The following is a 27940-nucleotide window of genomic DNA, read 5'->3' as shown; positions in this document are numbered from 1 at the left end:
CCGCTACTATAACATCTGCTCACCTCGGCATAAGGATTTGGACAATCGGTGCACGAACGACCGATCACCCCGGTCCGACAGCGGCACTGGCCAGTCTCGCTGTCGCAACGGGCCCCGAAGCTGCCGATTGTGTAGCACTCGCACGGGATGCACTCCTTTCGCCCGCTCGGCTGATAGTGATTCTCCTTGCAGTGGCATTCGCCGGTGGTCTTGTTGCAAGCGGGGTCGTAACCCTTGGACTCGTCGCAGTGACAGGGTCCGCAGATTGGGGATCCCCACCATGTCGCCGGGCAGGGTTGCTCGCTCTTCGTCTCGCAATAATCTCCGGATATATCGGAAGAATCGCATTCGCATCGATAGCCGCGTCGCACGTCCGTTGAGTCCTCGATGCAGGTGCCGGCATCATTGCAGGGCTCGTAATTGCAGACGCGTTCGCAGTCGCGACCGACGCGGCCAGCCGCGCATACGCACTCGCTCGATCGCCATTGCGCGATGCAGACCGACGCCTGCGGACATTCCAAGCTGCACTGGGCCTCAGCCGGACAACCGGCGTCGACGTTTTCCTGGACGGTCGGCCGCTGAAGAACACTTTGATTGGTACCAATTCGCACATCCTGCAGGCAGCCGTCGAAGAACGGTAGATCAACGTTGGTTGCTTGGTCTGGACCACCCACGAGGATTCTGCCGACGTAGAGACCCTGTAGCTTAGCTAGTAGCGGCACGGTTGCAGGTCGCTCGCGATAATCCGTGTCTAGGGACACGTGGCCGCTTTGCCAGACGATCTCCATGCGATGCCACTCGCCATCCGCGACTGTTCCGCCAGTTCGAATTACATCGGCACCGTCCAGCGAAACGACTAGCTTGCCGTTTCGAATTTCCAATAGAACCGAACTATTTTGGCCGATCTGCACGCTCATGACGAACGCCTGTCGCGCGCGAGTTCGGAGACTCAGAGCCGTCGTCCACGGTAATTGAATAGGTCGCAGTAAAGGATTGAAGCCGAGCATGCCGTCGCCATGAAAGCCGTACGGTGCCCCGATCTCTTCGGCACAGGTAGCTCCTGCAAAGTTATGTTCACATTCGCATACGAAGCCCGACCAGATTTCGCGGCACTTGCCATTGTTCCTGCAGGGCGACGAGGCGCAGAAGGCTGCCTTCTCGGGGCACCCGGCGTTCGTTCCGTTATCGGCGACGAACGAGTTCAAGTCAACGAAAACGTGATCGATGTAGAAATCACTGATGCACCCGACGTAGTCCTTGTTCCGGATTTGGAAGCTGGATGGGATCGCTGGCAGACCTCCCAATTGCAACGGTCCAGTTAAGTCGAGGAATCTGTGGCAGGTCTCGGTGACGAGGCCGCAGCGTTCCTCGAGGACTCTCTCGCTTCTACCGGCGCAGGTCCATCTCGGACCCAGTCTCTCCCCGTGCTTTAGAGCGAGCGCGACGTCGCAATCGTCCAGAGACACCGTCACCGTCCGATTAATATACGAGACTACCACCTCGTGCCATCGACCGTCGGAAACACCGCCAGGAACGCTCGCCGTCGCTCTTGTCACTTCGTCACCGAGGGAGAAGCTAAACTGTACGCGCGAGTCCACGATCTCCAGGGCGATGAAATCGTGGCGTTCGTTGTATCTGCCGTTGTAGAGTAACAAACCATCGGGTAACTCGGTGGCAAATTTCAATCTGAGATGAAGACGATGGCGTTGCTTGAGAGAGGCGAAGGTGAGAAATGTCGCTGAACCGAAACTGCGTGCTCTCAGTTCGCAGAGAGACGTTACGCTTTCCGGAGCGGATACGGAGCAGCCTTCACAGGTAAAACCGCCACTATTCTTTACGGTACACTGAGAACCGCTCTTGCAGATATCGAGTGAGCAAGCGCCGTGGTCTAACGAGATTTCGCAGTTTACGCCGGTAAAATCCGCTCGGCAGGTGCACGAGTACCCGCCCTCTCGTCTGTGGCAGGTGCCGCCGTTCATACAAGGATTCGAGTAGCACAAATTCACTTCGGTGTCGCACATGTAAGCCTCGCGATTGCCGGTAAAGCCGCGAGCGCATCTGCACGCGAACGTGGTCACTGGATAAATGGGCCGGAAGAGGACCGTGTCGCTGCTGGCGAAACCAGACGCGTTGCCAAACTTGAGCACCGTCAAGCACTCCTCGAAGTTCAGGCAAGGCTCGCGAACGCAGAGGTTGTCGTCGAAAGGCAAGACGGTGACTGTCGCCAATCTCGCCAGGATACCGCGGTTGAGGTATACCCGTTCTTGAAGAAATTGCGGACTGTAAAATTCGTCAACCGTGCCGGGCTCGACCCTGCGTGCCGAGAAGCTCACGTTGAGAATCTTGCTGTGAACGTTCGCGTCTTCCTGAACGCTGAAAAGGAAGATGTTCTCGCGCGGGCATGGAATGATAGCTGCCAAGCCGTCCAGGAAGTAACCCAGAAGAGGGCTGAGAAATGCCTCCACCGTCATGTCGTCTAGCCTCACGGTGATCGAGTTCAACAGCATCTCGTCGGTGATGAGGCGCACCGATAGCGTCATCGTGGCCTTTGCTTCGTTGATACCATCCGTCACAGAAACTTCCATAGTCGCCACTCGCGGCACATTGGTGTTGAGCTGCGGCGACAGCCGGATCTCGCCGGTAGTCCTGTTGAGATCGATTAAATTCGCATTGTTGCCGCTGAGGATGCTGTAGACGAGATTATCCGTCACGTCGGCGTCCACCGCTGGTATCCGACCGATCGGCGTGGTCGGGAAGAAGTCCTTGAAATTGTTGAAGATGATTTGAAAGTCCTTAAGCACCGGAGCGTTGTCGTTAACATCGGTCACCAGGATCTGCACCACCGCGTCCGAGCGCAGCGGCGGCGACGCGGCTCGCACTACAAGTTCAAACTTCTTCTTCGGCGATTCGTAGTCGAGTTCCTCGAGGGTGATCAGTTCGGCTCGGTCGGCACCTTGGCGGATATTCAAGCTAAAGCTGTTGGAGTCCTCGCCGCCGATGATGCTGTACTGCACCACCGCGTTAGGGCCCTCGTCCGGATCGTGAGCGTAGATCTCGCCGACGGTCGAGCCGATCGGCGAGTTCTCGGCGATGTAAAGAACGATCTTATCGTTCTCAAAGGCGGGCGGCGAGTCGTTGATATCCTCGATCTTGACGGTGACAGGAACTACGGACGAGAGCGCGGGCGAGCCGCGATCTATGGCGGCAGCCCTCAAGATGTAATGCGCCACCGATTCTCGATCCAATGGTTTCGCGGTCCGGATGATGCCTGTCGTAGAGTCAATCGCGAACGCGCCGTCGCCATCGTCCTCTAAGGCGTACCTCACCTAAATCGGTCATATTGAATTTGTATATTATAATTATTTATTTCTTTTTACACAAATGTGCTTTATAATGTTTATTTATTGTTAATTAGAATTGTCAAGTATTTATAATTATTTTCTTGGAAAAGAATTAATAAAAGCAGTTAATTAATGGCGATATTAATGTAATAATTTTTTAGTAATTATATCTCGAATTCACGAGTCATTTGATAAATTTCTTATTTATTAAAAATTACAAAGCATCATTTCTTTTATATCGGAGAGAGTTATATTTACCCGGCCGTTGAGATCGGTGTCCGCATCAGTCGCCGAGACTCTCAGTACGCTGGTACCCACCAAAACGTCTTCGGGAATGGAACCTTGGTACTGAGGCGCTTCGAAGACCGGCGCGTTGTCATTTACGTCCGTGACGGAGATCTCCACATCGGTAGTGTCCGACATCGATGGCACTCCGCCGTCCCGGGCGGTCACCGTCAACAGGTACGAGGGCACCAGTTCGCGATCGAGCGCCTTCGTCGTCGTGATCGCCCCAGTCTGCGGATTGATGGTAAACTCGGTGACCGTTTGCTCGCCGTTGTCAGTCGCCAGGCTGTACGTGATCTGGGCGTTCTTGCCGACGTCGGAGTCGGTGGCGCTCACCACCAGGACGGTAACGCCGATCGGCGCGTCCTCGAATACCGAGACCGAGTACGGCGCGTTCTCGAACACCGGAGAGAAGTTGTTGGCGTCCGACACGTTGACGTAGACCAGGGCGGTGTCGGTACGACCACCGCTATCCGACGCTGTCACTGTCAGCACAAACCGCTTTTCCTGCTTATAGTCGAGCGGCTGGGCGACGGTGATGAGGCCACGGCCGTTCTGCGACGCGATGGAGAAGCGTCCTCGAGTGTTGCCGCCCGTGATCTCGTAATGGATCCTCGCGTCTTCGTCCGGATCGGTGGCGGTCACCGAGGCGACCGGCGTGCCCGGCGGATCGTCCTCCGACACTACAGTCTCATAATTCTTTGGCTCGAAGTAAGGATCGTTGTCGTTCACGTCGGTTACCGTGAGAATTACTGTCGCACTTGCAGATTTTGGTTCCTCCCCAGAATCCGCCGCGATTACGGTAAATTGATACCTAAAATTGAAACGAGAATCTTTCGTCATAAAGTTTGGTAAAGAATCTAAAGTGAATTTCTTATTAAAATTGAGTGCAAATAAGTTAGTAAATTTTTTTTAGCACTAAGTTTTAACCCGTTGAGGTCACACTTACAAATAATAACGGTCACATGGAGTCACTGGACCTCCCTGCACAAAATCAGTCGCCATTTGTCAGCTTTTTGATATTTTGTCGCAAAAATTTTACTGGACATATCTTGAGGTCTATTCGTTATCATCCAATATATTTTTTTAAATTAGAATTTAACATAATGAACAAATTTAAATAAAAAAACACTGCAAAATTTGACTTTTTTACAAAAATATTCACAAAATTTTTAATTTTTGAGATGATTCGACAAAAATTTAGGAGTGTATTCTCAAGATAGTATACTTTCAGATGAAAATTAGTTTCATAAAAGGTTGTTCGATTTTGAATGGTCTGTGTACCCTTAAAGTTAGTGTGGGGTCTTTTGGACCCTCTAGTGACCTCAACAGGTTAAATGCTTTTTTCGACTTTTACATTGGTTCGCATGGTTACTTCAATCGTTCCAACTTTGATTAAATAATGATTTAATAATCGAGATTTACTACCTCGAGCACTGTTCGCGATCCAACTGCTTCGTCGTGTAAATCCACCCCATTTCTGCGTTCACAGTGATGGGAAAGTTCTCCGTGGAGGCACCGGTGAAATCTCGCGCGCCGATGGTGTACTTGATGAGCGCGTTGTTGCCCTCGTCGGCGTCGTACGCTTGCACCCTCAGGACCGAGTACCCCAGCGGCACGTTTTCCGACACCGATTCTTGAAAATGGCTGGTATAGAATCTCGGCGCGTTGTCGTTGACATCCTTGACCATGACGAGAAGTTGGGTGGTGTTGGAACGCGCAGGCGAGCCTCCGTCCTGAGCGCGTATGACAATCTTGTAGCTCCTCGTAGACTCGTAGTCGAGTGGCTTAACCAGGGCAACGTCGCCGCTCATCGAGTCGATCGAAAAGGTGTTTTGCGTGTTGCCGCCGATGATGGCGTAGCGGACAGCCGCATTGGCGCCGGCGTCCGCGTCCGCCGCCCTGATGCGCGCTATCACCGGATTAGTCGTGTAATCCAAATCTTCTGGTACGGCCGCCGAGTACGTGCGCTCGGTGAACTGCGGATAGTTGTCGTTGTCGTCCAGCACGCGTACTATCAGAGTCGCGTTCGCACTACGTCGCGCCGACGGCGGGGTCGCTTGATCCGTGACGCTGAGCACTACCGTGTAGATCTCGGTTTGCTCGCGGTCGAGCGCAGTCCGTGTGGTAACCACGCCGGATCTGAGGTGTACAAAAATGTATCTCGCAAATATTAATATGCCACGTTCAAAGGTATAGTCAGTTAAGTTGATTTTATAACAGGTCTTATCATAAGCTCCCATAAAAAAAAAACAACAACTAAAGTCGAGAAGGAAACGGAGGAAAGAAGAAATAAAATTGTGCTGTAAGGTTTAGTTACTGACAGTATTAAAATATAGGGGAAATATTCTCTAATTCATTTAATTAGAAGAAGAAATTAAAAACGCGAGTAGCAAGAGAATATTAAGGTGTTTACAGCTTTGAATTTCAAGGAATTAAGCTTGCTCTTCAAACATTTTTGATCGCAGCTGTAGCACTAACCTGGAGTCGATTCTAAAGGTCGCCGCGTCCTCCGTATGCGTGGTGCTACCACCCGCCGTGATGGAGACGATAGAGTATTCCACCTCGGCGTTCCTTCCGGTATCCTGGTCCGTAGCTTTGACTGTAATCACCGTGGAACCTACGGGAACACCCTCGCGCACCGACGCGTCGTACTCCGGCCCCTCGAAGCTAGGCGCGTGATCGTTCGCATCCAACACGTTAACTTGAAGAGTCGTTGTGCCGGTACGCGGAGGAAACGAATCGTCCACCGCTAACACCTGCTCGGCAAACAATTCGTATTTGCGATTAGAAGCTAATTTGTTTAGAGCTCTACACCTTCTATTTTAATTCTAGATTAAAATGCAGCAATGTTTCGTATTTATTAAAAATTAATTTTTATCTTTAGAGCAAGCCTTTTGCTCTGGAAATTCAACACGCACCCGAAAATAGTGCACGTCGACGCTTTCTCTGTCCAATCTAGCACGGGTGGTCACTCTTCCGCTCACTGGATCGAGAGCTAATAACGCCTGTGATCTCGCATCTATCAGCGAACTCATGGAATACCTTACGGCGCCGTTTTCAGGATCTCTAGCTCTCACCGAAGTCACATACACCCCCGGCTCTCTTTCCTCCTCTACCGCGGCAACGTAGAGCGGCTGCTCGAAGTATGGCGATTGATTCTTGAGCTCCCGCCTCACCCTCCTCCCCAGATCGGTGTCGTCCAGCTGACGGTGATGGAACACAATCTTCAGGCGATGTTCGGCATCGGCCAGGCGCGAGTCGCCGGCGCAGCGCAGGTTCATGCTGACCGAGACCTTCCACAATGGATCGACCAGGCACTGCTCGGTGGCGGAAACCAGGTCTCCGGCGGCACCTTCCACGAGGAACCTGGGATCCGCCACTCCACCCCATCTCGTTTCGCACTCCTTCATTGCCGTCTGAGGCAGAAAGTCGCGGAGAGCTGCCACTAGTTGAGACGTCCGCAGACACACCTCGGTAAACCTATCGATGTTGAATTGAATTTTCAGTTGGGAATTTCAAGTTTCGTAAAGCTAAATGCTTCGATCGAAAATTAAAAAATTAAATTCTCTCCAAGTTATTATTACATATTAAATATTAAAGTCTCGAGTTTAAGATCAATGGCGGAGATTTATTCAGATTTTATTTTGAATGGCTGAACTACAGTAATCAAAGTTGGTGTGCGTATCATCCTGACTATTCTGGACATTTCCAGGACAATTTTTTTTTTTTTTTGCTATGGAATACCTATTTATATTTCGTCAGTTCCAACATTACGAGTCACTAAAAAATTCAATTGGTATCTCCGTTCATTAATATCTCTAACTGAATCCGAACGCGGTTCCAACCTGTCAGTGCTGGGCATCGCGTAAGAAGCCAGAGTCTCCGCCATCCAGCCTCTGGTGGCCGCCAGGTCGCGATTCTCGCCGCCACATCCGGTGATCAGAATCCTCAATGGCAAACTGTAGTAGTCGATGGTGGGCCTACCGAGGCGAGAGCTCGTCGAGTCGACGTAGAAGGTGAAGACGCGCGGATACTGGAGACCGTCGCAGCTGAGCGTCTTCGCCAGAGTCACGCGACCGGTGTGCGGATGGACCTTGAGGAGCTTCCGAGCGAACCAAGCGGTGCGCTCGCTGGACGCCTCGTACTTGCGACGACCGCCCAGCTGCGGCACCCCGGCCTCGAAGACGACGGTGCCGGCGGGCGTGCTGGACGGCAATACCGCCAGGTAACCGTCGCCCAGCGCCCAGACGCTCGTCAGAATCAGCAGTGTCCATCTCCACCTCGCCATGGCGATGCGCACTTAAACCGCGCGATCCTGCGATCTATGCTGTCCTCTTTCCGACGCGCGTCCCATGATCTCCCGTCTCTGCGAGTCCTTTGCGAAAGTGACGCACCGATGCGTCAGGATCCACCTGTGACAAACGTAACACATCGATGTCGAATTTTTCTTTGTCGAGGGAAGATTGCCTCGAGGCAACTTATCATTAAAGTTAAGACCGATGATCATCGGGAGAATAAGTCATTTGATTAAAATAATAAAGATAACTTCCATTTCGTTAGAAGGAGCGGAAATAGGGCAGTTTATTTATTTCTTTCGAGCGATTACTTCGAGGTAACGCTGCTACGAAGCGAAGGAGACGATAGCAATCACGACAGACGACATCGTGATTGGAAGTAATCTCGCGCGGGGACTTCTTTTTATCCCCCCGCGCCTTTCAACTCGACCTAGAACAAACAAGTCGCGCGAGTAAGGGCGAGTCGGACAGGGAGTGTATAAGGACGCGCGAGGACGCGAGGAGTCTCGTCCTTACGCCTTATTTCGCTCTGGCGAGGTCTATAATCGCCCGAGCACCGTAATTGCCTCCCGTGCGGCGGTTTTCGAGGTGCACGCGCTTTTCCCCCCTCGCGAGAAGCGACCTTCCTTCGCAAAACGTGGGAAACGAACTACTTCCGGTAGTGCCCTCGCAGCGAGGTGCCCCAAAGATACCGAGCCCTCGTCATCAACAAGATTCGTCGACCTCTCGCATTACACGCATGCTTACGCTGCGTATCGCCTCGCCGTAAGTTCGATCGGCCGATCTGTTCGCTCTTCTCTTTTACGAGCCTCTTTTCTCTCCTTCACGCTCGACTTCGACGCGCGCAAGCGCGCGATCTCGAGAAAGTCGATCGCGAGAAAACGGAATCGCGCGTATCGAGGCGATATTAGTCTTGGGAAGAAGCGCGCAAAAATTTCTCCGATTGCGAGAGAAATGTGTAGGAGATACCGTTGCCGATTCTCATCCAGACCGGTTTAAGTCGGGCGAAGTAATTAGTCGCCTCATCATGATCTCATTACGTCTCTCGTTATGTTACAATTAGTACGTTAGAAAGTTGTAATTTTATAATATGTAAATGATATCTGTTTGCAGAATAATGTCGATGAAAGTGTAATGTACGAGCAGTATTTTCTTTTTTTTTTTTCTTTACTAACGTGCGCCCTTGACATCTAACTTTGAGGAACAATGGCGGGTCTAACAAAGTATGCAGGAATGCGACATCCGCTATTGCGCTCGTCGGAAGAACGGAAGACCGCGATCTTTATCTTGAGTTCATCGTGATCCTCCTTGCACATCTGTCTCCCCGTATAGCACGTACTCTATCACTCGCACAATTCAAAATATAGTGTTTCTTTGTGGTAGAAATGTGATAGAAATGATAGATAATAGAATTTGCAAGTCAACGTTTTCAGAGAAGAAAACGTAAGAGATAATTATCTACCTCTTTTTTGATGAAAAGTTACTTTCTTTAATTAAAACTGTCACGATAATTCCAGGTTGTCTGTAAAGAATTATCTCTATATTAATGCGGCGATTTCTTTCGTTTTCGTACACAAGCGAGAATAATTTAATAACTCCATACTAATTGAGACATAATGTGTAAATCAACGTAAATACTAACTTTCTATTGCGAATTGTTTGTACAGACAATCGACAATTGCAGAAAACGTTTTCCAAGGAGAAAAAAAAATATAAAAATTTCACATAGAGTGAACTTACATAAACTTGCTTAAGATGGCCATAGTTTTTTAAAATGCAAAAAACACATTTGTATTTTTATTATTTCTCAATAATATTTGATATATCAATTCACTAAAATTTAAAGTTAATAATACTATTGAATTTAAAAAGAAAACTCTTATTAGAAATTTAATATTATCAAAATGTTATAACATATGCATTGGCCATCTTATCAAACTTTTAAGGAAAAGATGGCCATAGTATTATGGAACACGTTTTATGTTAAAAATAAATGTAACAGTTTCTAAAGCGATAAATAAAACTTATTATTATATATATATTTAGTATAAACGCGTATTTTATATATATATATATATATAAATAATTATATATGACCTGGTTATAATTATAATATTGCAATAGTAATATAAAAATTTTAAAATTTGATATTGCAATAATAACATAACAATTATAATTCTTTTAAAGTAAGAAAACAAAATAGATTCCTACAATTTAAATGAAGAAAAAATAAAGTGGCCATTTTGCCCGAATTGTAAGAAAAAGATGATTATAGTATATTTAAATAAATAGTGAAAATAAAAGAACAAATCATAAATCACGTTACAATTTAGGTTCCTTTGTTGTATGTACGTAATGTTGATTATGATTAGCAGTAATTTATTCGACATCATAGCAGCTTTTAGAGAACACATGCAAAACTTTGCGGGTAGTCAAAAGTAAAAGTATTATATAATATTTAGAATTAAATTATTTCAAATAGTATACTCATATAAATTACTGTAAATATTAATTATCTTTCAGAACGGCTATACAAATGCACTATTTAACAATTATTAAAGAAATTACATGACCATATTTTCCGGCCATAATACCCCAATTTACCCTATAGAGATGAAATTGCCACTTGAAATGTACCAAGCAAATTCGCAGCGGGTGAGGATCGCTGAATGAAAAATATTTCTCTATCCACATTCTATTCCGACGTTGGTTGCTGGATAAAATTGGATCCTATTCAAGTATCGTAAACACTTTGGAGCCGTGCATAATGCGGCTTGATATCAACGCGGGTGCATAAACTACGCGAGAAAGACTCTGAATATGAATACCGACAGACTATTTTATTCGCCTCGTTGTACCTGTCGTACATAGCCAGCGGGGAATTCAATTTAACACCTCGGGAGATTCAACGAGCCGTTCGATTCCAGAGCGTGCACCTTCTTTTCCACCAGAAAATAACTGTAAAACTCGGGCTATGCGCTACCTATATAATACGACGAGCGTCCACGAACGTAATACGGAATGGAAATACGGCAACGGAAAATCGGAAGAATCGGCGGGGAAAAAATCGAGCGCGACAGACTCGAACAGGTGGATGAGTGCCGTTAGACTTTTTATGAAGCTGTCAGAGTTCTCGAGATGCCTCAATTTCAAGCACGTTTGACACGGGATTTTCAAACGAAGAGAGAAGAATTTGCTACACAATAAACATAGCCAGTTGATTCATGTACTCTCGAGCGTCGCGTCTCTTGATCAACGACTCTCCTGTAACGAGTATCCCCGCAAACCGCATCTCATCCGAACCGATTTGCTGCTGCCGGTATACCGATGTTAACGCGACAACTTTTTAAGCGTGTCGCGAAGGACGAACGACGATTCGTCGACTAATCGATTATCTACAGAGATCGCAGGTTTTTTAGTTTACAAACTTGACGAGGCAGAGAAAACGCGCTAAACAAAATAGGTACCAAGTTAAATACGAAACATGGAATTTAAAATGTTTCGTCTACTTTACACTCAAAAAATGGTCTTCCAGGTGCAATAGAAGGTTGAATTCTTTAATATTATCGAATCAATAAAGATTCGATTAGTGCTAATTTTTATTTGGATTAATATTATAATTTCAACTTCTAAGATGCTAGATCAACTATACAGTGAAATATAAGATAAAAATTTTCCTTAAAAATTTCTTTCGCGCATTCAGACATTATAAATTATGAACTTACCAGATTTGCAGTGTTATGTTAGCAAAATACAAATAACTTAAAGGAAAAATACTGCCAATACTTGAAATTGTATCTGAAATTTAGAGTTTTATTAAGATTTTGAAAAAATTGAGAAATCTTATCAGAACATTCTTAGAAAAAGTTTTAATGTACCAAAGTGATGCGTTAAAGAAGGCTCTGGATCATCACCATTTACTTGTATAATAATTTGCTTTAATAATTTTTGTTACAGCCACAATCGTTTGGCTGCCGAAAAATTAATTAAGGTAGATAATTAGCAAATCTTGTGATATCGCATACGTTTGATACTTAATCTAAGTACTAAATGTTCAATCTAAATAACAGAAACAGAATTTATAACTAAACTGTTTGTGAAATTCAGAAAGAAAATTTGTCTATGGCGCCTATTCAATCATACTTATTACCAAATTTAACTACAATATATAATTGGCAATGGACCTAAATTTTCTAAAGGGTATTGTTAAAAGTTACTGCTACAAATTTTATATGTAACAAACAATTCTTTTTAACAGATACAAAAAACTAGCGAGAAATCTAGCTGCATCAACAAAATGTTTTCTCGAGTGTAAATCGTTTCTCTAAGAAAGAAGCTCTTTACTCACATCAATCTGATTTCAACATCGAAACCATTTAAATCAACTAAATCCGGCCATTGAACGTTATTGTATTCAACGCGAGCGCGTACGATCAAAAGGCGAAATGCCTGTGTGCAGAATCTCGCGTGCAACTCTCGTCGGGCAGATCGAGCCGAGAAACTTTAGTCCGCGATCCGATGCAGTGCAATGCGATGCAACGCAGCGTGCGATCGCGGGAAGACACGACGCTGCGCAGTGCATAGGCGCATCCTCTCGTTTCGTGCAGCCGCGAGATTATTCCCCGTTCGTCGGTCCTTGCGGGTGATCACGGCGACCAGAGAGTTGACCGTTGGCCGAGAGCGAGCGCGATAGTCCGATACTTATACCTCGGTATAAGCCCGGCCGATCCGGACCGACCGATCGTCCTCTACGTCGCCCGAGGGCACCTAGCCGATCCGGTTCTCGCCGATCCACCGCGCGGCGCACCGGCGCGGACCCGATCGAACCTCCGGGGCCCCGTCGCGACGGTTAGAGACTTATCCGCAGGAAATGAGATGAAGAAGGAGCAACGAAAAAGAGCCGCCACGTCGAATCGCGTGCTATCCGCTTGGTAATCCGGGAATAACATGTTTTCGCCTTTTAAGCGAGAAATTTGTTTAATTTTAACTTCCTTAAACTAGAATCTCTTAACATAACGGGTTTATAGGAATTACTAGTTACGTGTTTCTCTCGTTTATACGAAGGAGAAAAGAGTATTTTCATTTTTTTTTTTTGGTTTTATATCCAACAATTTGGATATAAAAATAGGAGCTAATGGTAGAAATCAAAGAAGTTATAAGCCTTTAAAAAAAGAGTATCTCACAATAAGCGACTTTAGCCTATGTAACACTGCAATTAAATGGAATAAATGTTTTACAGAACGTCAGAAGAAGAGAGGAAACCGTGGATTCGAATTTCGTGTTCCACATATATTATATATGCGGTTACCAGCGCTACCGATGCACCATTACCATTTAAATATCTTTCGGGGCTAAGTGAGGACATTAATTTTTCCGTTTCACCAAACATATTTTCAAAGCTATAGGCGCGTGGTTATCTCTCGACCGTCTTGAAAAGTACCTGCCGAAGGCTGTTCGGCGATGTTATCTCCATGAGATATTAAGGTATGGAAATTTCTCGCGGCTTTCAAACGACCGATCCTTTGACGCACCGTCCGTTTCTTGTCTCATCTAACAGTCTAATAGTTATTGACGCGAGGAATCTCGTTCACTTGCCACGTATAATGTACTATAATGAATGAGAATCTTCGCGTTCATTTGCAATATTACATACTCTAATGAATGAGAATCTTTAGATCATAGTTAATCAAGTCTAATAAATAAGCTATTTCTCATCGAAAGTATTCTCTTCGAAGCGTTCTCTGAAAATTTCGATGAATAAAACATATACGCGAAAGGCTATAAATGCTTTCTATAAAATCATCTCTCCCCTCAGGTCGTCGCGAGGGGCGTGCTATTTCGATATTAAATGAAACTGGCTAGCCCACTGGTGGAACTATTAATTACATCGAGAAGGGCCTCAGCTTTTGCCGGTGGAATCCGGTCCCAATAATTATCTCGCGCACCTTTCCCTGGACGGGTTCCCGAAACACGTGTGTCGAGATACGCTGTTTCGGTGAATCAACCCGAACCTGTTATCGCGGATGAGTATCACGAAAGAAACGGCGTCATTTCACCGTTTTAATAGAGACATATAAGCGCGGGCGACCGGTCTTCCGGACATTTATGCGTTTACCGAGTCGTTGAAGCGTGAGCTACCAAAAAGTATTTGTTTCTGTTCTGTAAGAGATAGCTAGATTTTCATTTCACAAAATCTAAATTTGAGAGTGTCAGGGATATTTGAGACAGTTTGAAAATGGATATGTAAAAAAGAAAATTGAACCCTTTCTTCCAGAATATCGAAAACGATCCGATTTCCACTTTTAAACAATGTATTATTTTTGAAATCAGCTGCTTTTAAAATGTGACGTAAAAATAATTAAATTTTTCTGTAAAATTTTTTTCAAGTTGAAATGGAACTATAATAGAGAAATATAATAAGAACTATAACAAATCAATTTTCATGGGTACATTAGAAAGTCATATTTAAATTATACGTAGACTAAAAAAAAAAATATTTTAATCTTAGAAATAAGATATCTTACTGTTCCATATGAGTAGTAGTTGCTCTGGTTATTAGAATTCTATAAAAATAAATTTCTCCGACGTTTCCCTTTAAACAATCATAAAATAAAATAAAAATTACGACTAATATTTTCGTCGCTGAGAAACACACACCTAATACAAATATTATTTATTTATACGTATTAAAACTAAAAATGTACATGCAAACGCACAACTGTTAGAAAAGTACCCTCGCAGAATCGAGATCCTTCCCCCCCCCCTCCCCCCGCTGTCTTCACAACTCGGAGGAAACTCGAAGGAAGGATGTCGATTCCGTTACTTGAGAAAAGATAGCGAGATACAGTTTATTACTGCGGATAATCTGCGTGCGCGTTCAAAGGAAGCGATCAGCAGATTTATGGATCGGCCTCCTGCAGCCGAAGAATGCGATGCGGAAGAGATGCACGCGCGCGCGTCGCGCGATCGTACTCTCCCGACTCTCCTCTCGGAGGAGACACGTTGGTGGAACGACGCGACGACGCCTCGCATACCACGCACCTCGATTAACGATATTCCCTCTCGGCGGGCGAGCGTCTCGCGAACGGAGACGGGGATCTAACGTACGCATTCCGCGAAGCGAAGTTTCGTCGAGCGAAATTTTTATCCCCTATAAGTAATCCCGTGTGCCGTAATAAACGGCTCCAAAGAGAGAAGTCGTTCGGGACCGCATCTCATTACGATTGCGTACGCGAGCGAGATGGGCGAGAGGAGGAAAAGCAGACAGGCGAGCAGGCAGGCGAGCACGCAGGGATCGGTAAGAATCGGCCCGGTGATTATTTCGACGAAAAAAACGTCCCGGACGACTCTGATGAATCGCCAGAGGCGTCCTCCTCTTGGCGGCCAGTGTCAGCGACTCTCTCTCTCTCTCTCTCTCTTCTTCTTCTTCTTTTCTCGTTCATTCGTCTCTCTCTCTCTCTCTCTCTCTCTCTCTCTCTTTCGTTGCTCTATGTGCCCGCCAACTTTCTTCTGCAACCACCGACTCGGCTGGTCGGTCCGCTCGATGAACGCGAACACGCGAGGGACGGCCCCGGCCTGGCTATTACAATAACCGGTGTACGTGGTTCCCGCTCAAGGTCGCAACACGAAGAGAGACCGGAGAGCGAGATCCCTCGAGGAGGAGACTCGACTCGGCTCGAGGATCTCTATTCTTTCGAGGAGAGTCCTCCTCGTCGAGCGAGCGAGTTTACTCGAGCGATGGCGCGAACGATGAGCGTTAAGAAGAGAAAAGCGATGCGAAAAAGTTCGCGCGATGCCTGACAAAGTATTGTATACTGCGCCGCCGGTTTGCACTTTTCGACCGATTTCGCTTACTGTCCTGCGCGCGGAAACGAAAAACGCTCGAGCTCATCCTCGCTGATGCGAGTGAATTCGTCAAAAATTAATGTTGACATTTTATCCCTTGAAGCATCGAAATTTAAATAGACCTTTGCAATTTTAATGGAACAGGCCTATGGGGGAAACCCAGAAGAAAAATGTACCTCAAGAATGATATGGAAATCTATTGGTGTTAAATAAACACCAGCATCCACCAGAAGAGCAAAAAATTTCTAAATATACTTTTAAATATATAATTCTGTATTTAAACAGAGAGAGTGATTCATTCGGGTAATGCTCAACTCTGCCCGTACAGCCCAGCGTAACAAAAACATTGCAAAATATTGCTGCAATGTCTGCTAAAATGTCTGCTTCAGAGATATTTTTATATATAGCAGCATTGCAGCAACATTGTATAATATTGTACTAACGTTTCCGCAATATAACGTATCAATATTTCTCAAGCGGACGTTTCATCATTGCTGCCAACAATGTAACAATATTGTGCAACGTTTTTGCTACGCTGTACCTGCAAAATTGGTTATTACTTGAACGAATCTTTGTTTGAATACAAAATTATATATTATTTAAAAATACGAACACAAAATAATAGAATAATAGAGCGGGTAATAGAGGAATCCTCTGTCTTTGACGCAGGAAATGGAGAGAGAAATTGTGGCGATTTAGAGAGTCACGCAATCGATCGTGCTGGTCCCTGCGTGTTTGGTCCCTCTGGGACTTTAGAATTACATATAAACGTCGCACCATTTTTCTCTTGGATTCATTCTCCACTCTTACGCATTAATTTTGATTGATAAAGAGAAATCTGCAGGTAAGAATAAAAAAAAAAAAAAAACTCCAGAGTCACGCGATCGGGCGCGCTGGCGTATCTAATGCGCAACTCGCGTCATTGTCGGACTTATCAAACCGTGTAAATCATTATTCGCTCTTTTACCTTTTAACATCATTATCGCTACGCAATTACACGTGAACGTTGCGCTTTGAATAATTTCGAGTTATTTCAATTATCTACATTTAACGATAATAATTTCAGTTTCGACGCGTGATCGCGCGGCAACGAACAGATTTATCCAACAGATTTGTTAATAATCCGTGTTCGCAGATTTTCACCTGACGGTCTTAATAAACGCAATTGTCGGCAAGATTTTCCAGCTGTGGCTTCCAGCGGCGAAGTTAACTCGCCGACACTTTGCTCGTCGTCGGAGGAAAAGACGACGCGCACATGACAACGTGGTAAAAAGGGGACAAAGGAAAATACTTAAATGTCGAGAGCTGGAACCGATGCGATGTGCGTTGAACTCTTTCACCGCGACAATTGCACAATTTCGCCACATTTGTGGAGAAATCTCTGCATTTCCACGACGGTTACAATGCATACCGTTATGCGCGAGTACAAAACCATATTGGCGTAACGGTAAGGTCAGAGAAAAGGGAGATAGAGAGAGAGAGAGAGAGAGAGCTAGGGAACTACCGAGCGAGTTTGCTTCGCTCGTTATCGATGACCAGATAGAAAACGGGATCGTTATCGGATTTACTTGGGCGTGACTCGCGCGCGAACTCGCGCAGATCCGATCGGAATCGATTCGCAACGCGGATACACGATCGCGGTGTTTTTCGTCGCCGACGCGACGCGACGCGACGCGACGCCGACGGTGCGCCTCGCGAAACACGCATCGACATCACCGGCAGCGCGGCGCCGACGATGGAGTTTCGGCGATTACCTTCGATTTCCTGCATTATTTCAATAACCGCGCGCACGCGAGCACAGTCGCGGCAGAAATAATCGCTCACGAAATCTCACTCGTTTCGCAAAAATATCACTTTCTTCTTTTAATTGAACACACTGAAAAAAAAGGCTTGTAATAACTACCAAATGTATAGTGAAATATCAATTAAATATTTGGTCAATGTAACCACAAATAATTATATCTTTCTGAATATTTAGTAACTTATACCAGATTTGACAATACTTATTAAATATTTAGAACAATAAAATTATTTTTGGTTATATTGACAAAATATTTAATTGATACTATTTCACTATATATTTGGTAGTGATAACTTTTTTTTCAGTGCAGTTTCTTTTTTAAATTGAAGCACATTAAGGAAAAAAAATTGTTTAATTGATTAAATTTCTTCAGCTCAAGTGCTTCACTGAAAAAAAATAATCTGAATGTATTAACAAAACTTGCACGATTGAGTGTTTCTAGCGACATCAAGTAGAATTTCTGGTTATTATAATCAGAACGTTTGGTAAATTTGACTAAAATCTGACAATTCCTACAAGATTTCCGATTCGTTTGTTTTCGCAAAGACGTATTGGTTGAATCTATCAGATTTCTAAACGATGCAACAAGACTCTTTTTTCCAATTGTTAAACTAAGTTTTAAGTATTTTATGTATTCTAGTCAATTATGTAATACTTAGACTGAAAAAATTTAATGCGAGTTGAAAAATTTATTCGAGCTAACAACTTTCCTAACAGCACAAGATATCGTACGAATATTCTAGAATATTTTAGATATCGTACGAACATTCGCACAATATCGTGATGTCGTGCGTATATTTATATCTATTTATATTAAAATCTCACAATATTCGTTCGATATCATGTGCTGTTAGGGTTGCTTTCTCACAGCATGACTAAAATGTATGGACATGGTTTAAGATTATACAGTTAATGCAATGTAGAAAAGTATGCGGTCGAAGAATTTTCATGTGTTCCACGGCAAGAGATCCCGGTTCTTTTATCGCCGCTAATAAAACCTGATAACAGTCTTCAGAAGCTCATTTACTCAAGCAGATTTATACGATGCCGTATCTCCGAGATTAAATCAGAATCATTTCGAGATCGAGCAATCCGGCAAAGTTCACAAAGCGCGGCGCGGCGCGGCGGCGGCGGGCGATGCAACGGGCACGAAGATGCCCGGCATGGATAAGGGCTCCACGGAAGAACACTCGATTTTATGGAACCTGTTCCCACCGCGCGTATACGTATACACACGTACGTGCGCGTCCCTCGCGCGAACGGGTTTACTTAGGCACGCACGTACTCGGCGCGCTTCACGCTTCTGCGGAGCGCGTTACTTGTAAATTAGCGCCAGCGCATTCATAACGGCCGGTTCATCGTTTGACCGGGACATCCGAAAATCCGACGATGAGCGTCGCAAATAAAGATATCCACGCGTGACAGGTTAATCTGTGACGTCGCGCGACAAAATCCGAGAGAAGCGAGAGACGAATTTATCCTCGGGATGCATTTACGTGGGATCTCGGAGATGGGATCGAATACTAAGATTTTCTGAAGATATTTGAATCTTAATTAAACTCAATAACACAATTTGATATACAAGGTATGTAATTTAATCAAATTTCACAAGTTGCATTTATATAACGTGAAAAGTAAGTCTTAAGTAATTAATCTTAAAACAATCGACAGGCAAAAATTAATACGATTAATATAATTAATACTTAGTATCGAATTTGTGTCGTCACAAAAGAACAAATATTGAGAAAATCTGTGAGAGAGTTTATCAAGTTAAAATAAAAATAAAAGAATTAAAGGAAAAGTGAATGGGCGCGTGTTCGAGTGTAGGAGAAGCGACGAGACGATACTTTCGTAACGAGGGCTGCTGCGCGAGGGCCGTGTCGGACACGAGAAAAGGGGGTGAAAGAGAGGTCAGCAGCCCCCTTTCGCTTTGCTTCGTTCTCTCTTTCTCGACAGGGGTGAGTGACTCACGTTCCGTCGGCCTCGACGCCGTTCGTCGGGACGCAAACGCCTACCCTCCAAATATTGATTCGCTCGCCCGAGGAACGCACGCGTCGCAACGCGTGTCGTATCGGGGGAGGCTTTCTCCCCGACGCTTTCGTACCGGCCTTTCGTTTTAGGTCTTCCCCGAGTCGGATTTCCCCCGAGACACGGCACGTCTCATCTCGAAGCCACGATCTCGTCAAGTCTTTTTTTTTTTGGAATTTAAAGAGAGATTTGAAAGGTCGTTTGAAAGGTTTCGAGCAGAAGTAAAGCAAGTTGATGGCTTTAAATACAAATGATCATAACATTTTAAAGTCACCTTTTACTAAATTCCTCCTCTCAAGTACTTTAATTTTTAATTTAACGTAGCTATCGATTTCGTTAGATGCTTTCTTCACAAACACGTTCGTTAAAATAAATTTAATATAAAATAATGAAATAATTAACTCTCTTTCTTTCTTCGATTACACTCTTTTAGTTTGATTTTTAACGATATTGTGTATAAATATGTGTCATGTATCATATCGGAAAATAATAATACAAGATGCATTAATAATTATTAAACTTAAATAAAATGATAAAAATAACAGAGTTCTGTTGTTCTCTTTCTCTCTCTCTTCCTCTCCTCTTGCAAAAAGTTTCATAAAATATTCAAATCAATCACTAAAATTTTATATTTTTAAAAATCTCCAAATGTTTATATTTTAAAGTATCCAAAATGTGTACACGCAAAGTTTTCATATTTTATAAAATACAGCCGATTGTCCCATATTTTTGACAATTTTAATTTTTAAATAATACGGTACGTTTTTCTACAAGTCAGTTCCGACTGTAACGTGTCATCGATTGACAGCGCGCGCGTTTGACCCGTGTGGGTGGAAAAACCACGCGGGAAAGAGAGACTTTGACGTGTCTCGGTTCGTTAACCGGTACCCGGCGTGGCAATTAAAAGGTCACTTTTCCCGTGGGAAAGCGGCTATACAACCGAGGGGAGAGGAAGAGTAGCGGCAACAGCAGAAGAAGAAGAAGAAGCTTCGCACACACACGCGTGTGCGTGTGCTCTGTGGCAGCGCAAAAGAGGAGGAAGAAGAGCGGCGTCGCAGAGGTCACTCACCGTCCCGCCAAGGTCGACGTTATCGAATAATCGATCACATATCGATGAGAAATCTTTGATATCACAATACAGGCCTAGGGTATCACCTAGAGCACTCGAATAAAGCGCGAATACACCCGCCTTTGGCCGCGTACACGAGACGAAAATCGCGAGCGAGGGAAACTCACGCTCCGCACAGAATACGCGCGATAGACCGCCTCACGTCGGCGTCGCGACTGCCGTCGTCGCCGCTTGCCGCTCGCTCGCTTCGAGCTCCACACGCGCACGCGAGTGCTAGCGATGCGCGCGTGCGCGCGCTCACACCTGTGAGCGGATAGTGATGTACGCGAGGATCCTGAAACCCTCATCTACACTTCTATTTATCCTAAATTTATTTTCACATTTCAATTTTCCGTACGACTTATGGATACCTTGAAAGCATTATATTCCTAGAATATTCCTAGAATATTATACGAATATTATTAAAATGATATGAAAATAATATTTCCAGAATATATGTTTTAATATTATGTGAAATATTGTGTTTAATATTATGTTAAAATATTGTGTTAATGTTCCCTTTTACATAATATTCGTGGTATATTACTTTAACATCCGTGGAATATTATGAAAACGTTCTATTATTGTAGTCAAAAATTATTGTGCACAAAATATAAACTTGACAATTATTACATTTAAAAATTAGAATAATATTTACTTTTCATATAATATTCATATAATATTATCAAGAATGGGCAACTACTTTATATTAATATTTCAGGAATATTATTTTATATTTAAATAATATTTTGCTCTTATATATATATATAAGAGCCCAACAGCACACTTCATCCAGGGAATGTCCCCGGGACGTCCCTTGGACGCCCAAGGAGCGTCTCTGTAGATCTGTGCAGTTAGGGATATATATTTACTCAATTTTCTAATATAACTAATTTTGCATAATTAAACTTACATTTACGAGTGATACTCGTAACCTCTGTTCTTATATTTGAAATCGTGTTAAGTATTCTGTCTAAATAGTTAATAAAATGAGCACATAATGAACATTTCGAGATTTTAAACGATCTTAAATAAGATTAGACGACAAATATCAGTTTATGTCATATTTTTCTAGCTTAAGCCCAATTAGCACACATCTAATCTTCGTCTATTGAGTAATTATAAGATGATACGTTGCGGCTTTTTAATTAATAAGTTTTTACCCTTAATTTAACAAGAGTGGTATAATTTCTTTATTTATTATTAAAAACAAATATTTTTATCATACATAAATCTACGGTCGTTTGCACTCCAGTTTGGTGTCGGCCCTGCGCGCACGTTCGCTCACTTGCGTGTGAATACGTATGTGCGTACGTGCGTGTATATGTGTGTATTGTAACCGCCATAGAACCGATTGTCCGCTCAGGGCATCTGGTCAAGTCTCACCGATCAGTGACACGCCGCGACGCGAAATGAAATGAGTCCAGTCGAGAGGTCGAAGCCGAATTTTCTCGTATAGTAAATGAAATTTTCTCGCTTTTCCGGAAAAGTGATCACGCGGGATAATACGAGTGCAAAAAGATTACAAAACACGCGTGCATCGTCGTCGGCGTTAATATGGAATTCTCTCTTTCTCTCTGACGAGGAATCTTACTATACAGGGTGTCGAGAAATTGCAAATACAAACTTTGAGAAGATCCTTTGGAGAGTCGATTCAGAGGAATTTCTTCTTCGAATTACAAGCGACGGCTGAATTTTCACGAAACAATCTCCGTATGTATAAATTAATTCTTGTTTAATTTTATATGCGTTATAATTTTACAGACTTTTCTGTTTACATATCTGGAATAAAACTTTTAGACGGCATTTAATCAATAAAACATCATATAATAAAACTGCAAGAAATTAAATATAGAAAAAATAATATTTTATGAAACTTTAATTATTTTAATTTGATCAAATAAATTTAAGAACAAAATTTGTATCCGTAATTTTTTTGCTATCCTATAGAAGTGAATCCACTGTCTTATATTCTTACATGTGTGTGCGTGAAGACACCTGCCGATTACGGTTAAGTTCTTTAAACACACGTTAAGTTTTCTTATGGGAACACTTTTGCGACTTAACTTCTAGAGATACTGATTCAGAATGAGTGCCAATTTGTCGAGGACGTGTTTCATATTTGGATTCGGACAATATTGGATTGCATAATCAAGATTTGTTTGAATTGCATAATTTGAAGGAGAAAAGAAAGATCCGTGTAATCCGCTTATGAGTTTGCCTGTTGGTGACCAGAGTGCGCCAGTTTGTAGACACGATCTGCTATTATCTTTACCTGCGCCGCTTTCTTTGTGTAAATTTATATATTTATACATAATATATTTTATACGTAATAAATATATTTTACACGTAATTCTATAAATCAGAATTTTTTTTTTTTAAACATTAAATCTATTGTGTTACTTTTAACACGTCTTGTCATGTATAGTTAATAGTTAAAGTAGAGAGAAATCTGAAAGCGGCCATGCCGTCATTTTTCCTTATAACGTTCAAATTCTCGGCGCATTAATGAATCACATCCATTTTGCGATACTACCGATAAAAATGGTTCAAGTCTGTGCTAAAATCATATAGTGGGGGTAGGCCGGTATTTATGTGATATTTAAGATGCTACTTAAGATGATACTTGGATTTTAAATATAAGAATCGACTACGCATCCCGGCCTTTGGCTAACGCGCGCGCTGCCTGCTAGTCCTTTCTATCATAAAAAAAGGCATGTAAAGAATACATCGAAGTTACTGTAGTTGCTTTTCCGCGATGATTGATTCTCTCGCTGCACTAACTTTGTGAGCGGCTCATCATCGCGGACATCAAGTATTTGGACTACGTGTATTGAGTGTAATTTAATAGTGTAATGTTCTTTTAATCCTTTAATTTTCCTTTAATCCTCTCGTCAATTCTCACCCCGAGAAATATCTGTAACATACGATATCCATTGATTAGTATGGATACGTTATACAGGGTGATTATTAATGAATGTCCCCACTTTTTACCATAGAAGCATGCATTTGTAATTTCTAATATAATAATATGTTAGAAATACGTATCCGTCGGTAAATCATGCTCATATGGTAAAAAGTGAGGACATTCATTAATAATCACCTTGTATATTCTGTACATGTTACAAATATTACTCACCCCAAGGTTGTCTTCCAGGCTTCCTCCAACTCACTCACTCACGAAAATACCGATACGATCGCGCGATAATATTATACTTCGATTCTACGACGGACATTTGAAAAGCATGCAAATATAATGAGAAAATTTATTACTGACTCACCGACCGATGCGCAACGAGCGGAGTTACTTAGCCACGAAGCTGCGATGATTACTGTAACACAAACATAGGATTTAAAAATTAAAACTGAGTTCAAAGTCAATAAGTTCAAAAGTTATTGCTTATACACCCAGAGAAAGGTTTCTTTGAGCAAAAAAATATTTGTGTGACTCAAAAAAATTCGTGCACTGCTATATGGTTAAAGAAAAGTTTCTTTGACTTGAAAAAAATTTTTGATTGTTTCTTTTATTAGAATTAAAAAAACAATTTGGTTGTGCAACGCAAATTTTTTATTTAAATGAAAGAAATATATTTTTAAAACCAGAACAACTAAATTATTTTTACATTTCTCTCAATACTTTCTCTGAATTAAATAATTATTTGTTTAAACTAAATAAGTAAATTTGAACAAATAATTCATTTATTTTTAAAAAGGCTAATAACGTTATTTTCTGAAGTTAAATAAATTTTTATTTTCCTCAAATCTTCACTTCAATTCGAAACAACCAAGTTAAAGAAACAATTTTATTAATTTAAACGTAACTTTTTTTAAGTGTGTATACATTTTATATTAATTTTCTATCTTTAAATAGCTTTTTTTAATTTATTCAATAACATCAAAAGAAAGGGAAAAAGATTATTAAATTCATATAAATAAAAAATTATATTTACCCCAAGGTTGCTCCGCTGGGGCCCGATGCCTCTTCCAGGCCTCCTCCTCCTCTCAGATCCTGTAAATCTGTAACATACAAGTATAGCAAAAATTATAGAAACGATAAAAATAATAATATTTTAAAAAATAATTATGTGGTTCGTTGAATTTTATTCATACTTTTAATAAATATTAATAAAATATAATTTTTTTAAATCCCTTTATATAATAATTCTTTATTTAAATTGGAATAGACAATTAGAGTTTTTTTTAAAAAAGGAAACATGTAAAGAATAAGTATTCAAGTATATCAAATATATCAAAGTTATTGTTGTCGCTTTTTTGCGATGCCGATTAATTCTCTCGCTGCACTAACTTCCAGAGCGGCTGTCGTCGCGGAAATCGCGTATTTTGACTATGTGTATTGATGGGTTAATAGTGTAATATTAAATTTGTAATTTGTTTGAAATTATGTAATATTAAAAGCCTTGTAGCGCGCGCGTAGCACTACTTCAACATAGAACAAATAATTTTGTTTCACTCACCGACACGGTACTCAGCAGCAAAGTTATAACGACGTCGCGGTTACATTGATTTGTAAAATACAAATATACAATTCAAATTATAGCGACGTTCAAAATAATTAGTACTCTAGCGGACAGTTGCATGCGTAAGATAATTACAAACGATTCCGAAAGTAACAGATAAAATTATAAGCAGCAGACAAATCACCTCGAGGGTTGCTCCGCCGACGCCCGATGCCTGATTCTGAACTCCCATCCTCCTCCTCTTCTTCTCTTGTTCCCCCGTGGCATGACACTCGCGAAAGCACCGATTAATTATCATCACGGTAAAGAACAGACGATCGCGCGGTACTTTGTACGGCACTCCCGACGTTCACGTCACAATCACAAAATTCTTTATTATAGTACGACGGAAAAATCAAAGCATTATCGTACGCGCGCGAATAAGCTATGAAGCTATTTCGATCTACGGCCTTTCGTTAATAATTCAAAAATGAAGCTGGCGGGTTTAACCTGGAACCACATAATATGACGTGATTAATAAAGCGGAGTTAATAATTAATTGAAACGCGCGATGGACCATTCAAAAGTGCAAGTACATGATTCAGTTGATATTTCGCGAGATAACACACGGGGCGGATCGCGACAATTCTACATGCTCGCTCGATTCTCGGAACGTGAATGATAGCGCGGCGACTTTGCGTAAACACAGTGCGCTGTACAAAAGAGCAACAAACACCAAGGTCGTGTGTCAGCTAAATTCCTCGAATGTCTAAAGTGTCGTATGTATACTGAATATTATCTCTCTTGTTTTCGATTATTTTTTCATTATTTTATTTAAAGTGTTATTGTATTATTGTATTTAAAGTTCAAAAATAATGTCCAAAAATAATTGTATTTTTCTATTGTAAATGTATTATCGAATCTAATATAACTTTACTACATATTTAGAAAAGTAAAAAATATTTTATGTGACCAAATATATTTGACAGCAAAATTAAAGCATCTATTCTAACTCTCAAAAATAGACAAAATTCAAGAGAGTATAACTTCGTTAAAAAATGATTGTAAAAAAATGTTCAGAAACACATTTTAAAGCTTGAAATCTCTAGTTTCGAGATTGATAATTTATTAAACAATTTACAGATTGTTTACGAAGTAACATAGTTGTTTACGCGGATTTAAATGGGGATGCGTGAAATCTCAAAATATTTTACAAACTTTGCAAAGCTTCACGGCGTGAAGTAAAAATTGCACGCAAATACGGTTTATAGCATTCGAAAGCGCGAATCTTTACCTTTAATTCGCGTATTTGTTGAGCGCTGTACGATTTTTTATCACCGAGTTATTCAACAATAACCGAAGCAACAACAGTCTCGCGCAGCGAGAGACTCCGAGCGCCGCGCCGTCTCTTGTTAAATGTCCCACTCGGGTTGTTGACCGCGCACGGTGCGGCACGCCGCGCGCTGTCTGGCCCGCCTCCCCACTCTTCAAGGTCGCTCGGCCATTCACACTACTCGAGGCGCACGTGCAGCCTGTCGGCCACGCGCGCCTCTGATAGCGTGAATGACCGGGCGACCGAGGAGAGTGGGGAGGTGGGCCAGATGGCGCGCGGCGTGCTGCCTATCTTATGGGACCGTGCGAGACTACCGCGTCTCAGTGTTGCTATCAGGGACGCTTTCTCGCGCATGTGCATTCAGATACAAGCTCAATGAAGTATCACATTTAGTAAAAAGAAGGTATTCGAGAGGGTAACCACTTGATATAATCGTGGGACAATATCTCCGAAATCACTTTAAGATCTTTACGAAGTCTTCGTGTAAAATTATCTGTAATGAGATTAAATAATCAAATAAAATTATATAAAATAATAACAATAAGAAATAAAATCATATAATCTGTGAGACAACGTGCCATGTTACGGCCCTAAATTTATTGTTGGCTATAATTCGCATGCGCGAGAAAGCGTCCCTGATAGCAACACTGCCGCGTCTCTTGATCAATGACTTTTAGGGAGATCTTCTTGCATCGCACCGTCATTACAAATCGTCATACACCGTCTCGCGACTCATTTGTAGGGTTGAATAATTAAAAAATTAAAAGTTAAATAATAAAGTTAATAACTCTTAACTTAACTTAATTGATTTTAAATGATTTAATTTTTAACTTTAACTAGTTATTTTTGAAACGTATAAACTTTAATTTATTACCTTTTTATCAAAGTTAAAAATTTATTTGTATAAAAAAGATTATAAAGAAAAAATGTTAAATGAAGAAAAACAAAGAAAAGAAAGAGTTTAAAATGAACAATAAAAAGTGAAAGAAAAATAAGATAGGAGAGCGATTATAAAAGAATAATATACATTTTTAATAACCGCTGAATCAGGTGTAATATTTTAAAATATTAATATAGAAATAAAAATTTATTTGTGAAAATATTTTCTTTTTTGTCAGGAAAAATCACATATAAGAAACGGACAGATATTATAAAACGTTGGATATACGAAAGTAAACAAATAAAATAATAAAAAATGAAAGGAGAAGGAAGAAAGGAATTTTTAAATGCGTAAAAAGCCATTTTTATTTCCATGTTGAATAACTCGGTGAAAAAAATCAACGCTCAGTAAATACATAAATTAAAAGTAAAGATTCGCGCTTTTAAATATTGTAAACCGCATTTGTAATTTTTATTTCACGCCGTGGAGCTTTGCAAAGTTTGTAAAAATTTTAAGATTTAACGCATCCCCATTTGAATCCGCCTAATTTCGTAAACAATCTGT

The 27940-nt window shown here is 42.1% G+C and overlaps 1 protein-coding gene across 4 annotated transcripts in view; it reads right to left on the bottom strand.

Annotated features, from left to right (window-relative positions):
• LOC105193015 (protocadherin-like wing polarity protein stan) overlaps window positions 1–23006 on the bottom strand; it is a 28988-nt gene extending 5982 nt beyond the window's left edge. For 3 of the 4 annotated variants that reach the window (XM_039446743.1, XM_039446745.1, XM_026137212.2), the window contains exons 1-7: window positions 20668–20891; window positions 7475–8041; window positions 6548–7109; window positions 6108–6385; window positions 5055–5768; window positions 3600–4440; window positions 24–3326 (exon numbers count right to left, since the gene is read on the bottom strand). In XM_039446743.1, the coding sequence (XP_039302677.1) occupies window positions 24–3326; window positions 3600–4440; window positions 5055–5768; window positions 6108–6385; window positions 6548–7109; window positions 7475–7917 (6141 nt within the window). In that variant the 5' untranslated portion in view covers window positions 7918–8041; window positions 20668–20891. Of the gene's footprint in view, window positions 1–23; window positions 3327–3599; window positions 4441–5054; window positions 5769–6107; window positions 6386–6547; window positions 7110–7474; window positions 8042–20667; window positions 20892–22684 lie in introns of those variants that run through there. The other variant, XM_039446744.1, reaches the window with a different exon arrangement.
• Between the last annotated feature and the right edge of the window lie 4934 nt (window positions 23007–27940).

This window comes from Solenopsis invicta, chromosome 3 (genome assembly GCF_016802725.1).
Source record: "Solenopsis invicta isolate M01_SB chromosome 3, UNIL_Sinv_3.0, whole genome shotgun sequence".
NCBI lineage: Eukaryota > Metazoa > Arthropoda > Insecta > Hymenoptera > Formicidae > Solenopsis > Solenopsis invicta.
Note: the sequence above shows the minus strand (reverse complement) of the source record. Positions and strands in the feature narration are given on the sequence as shown.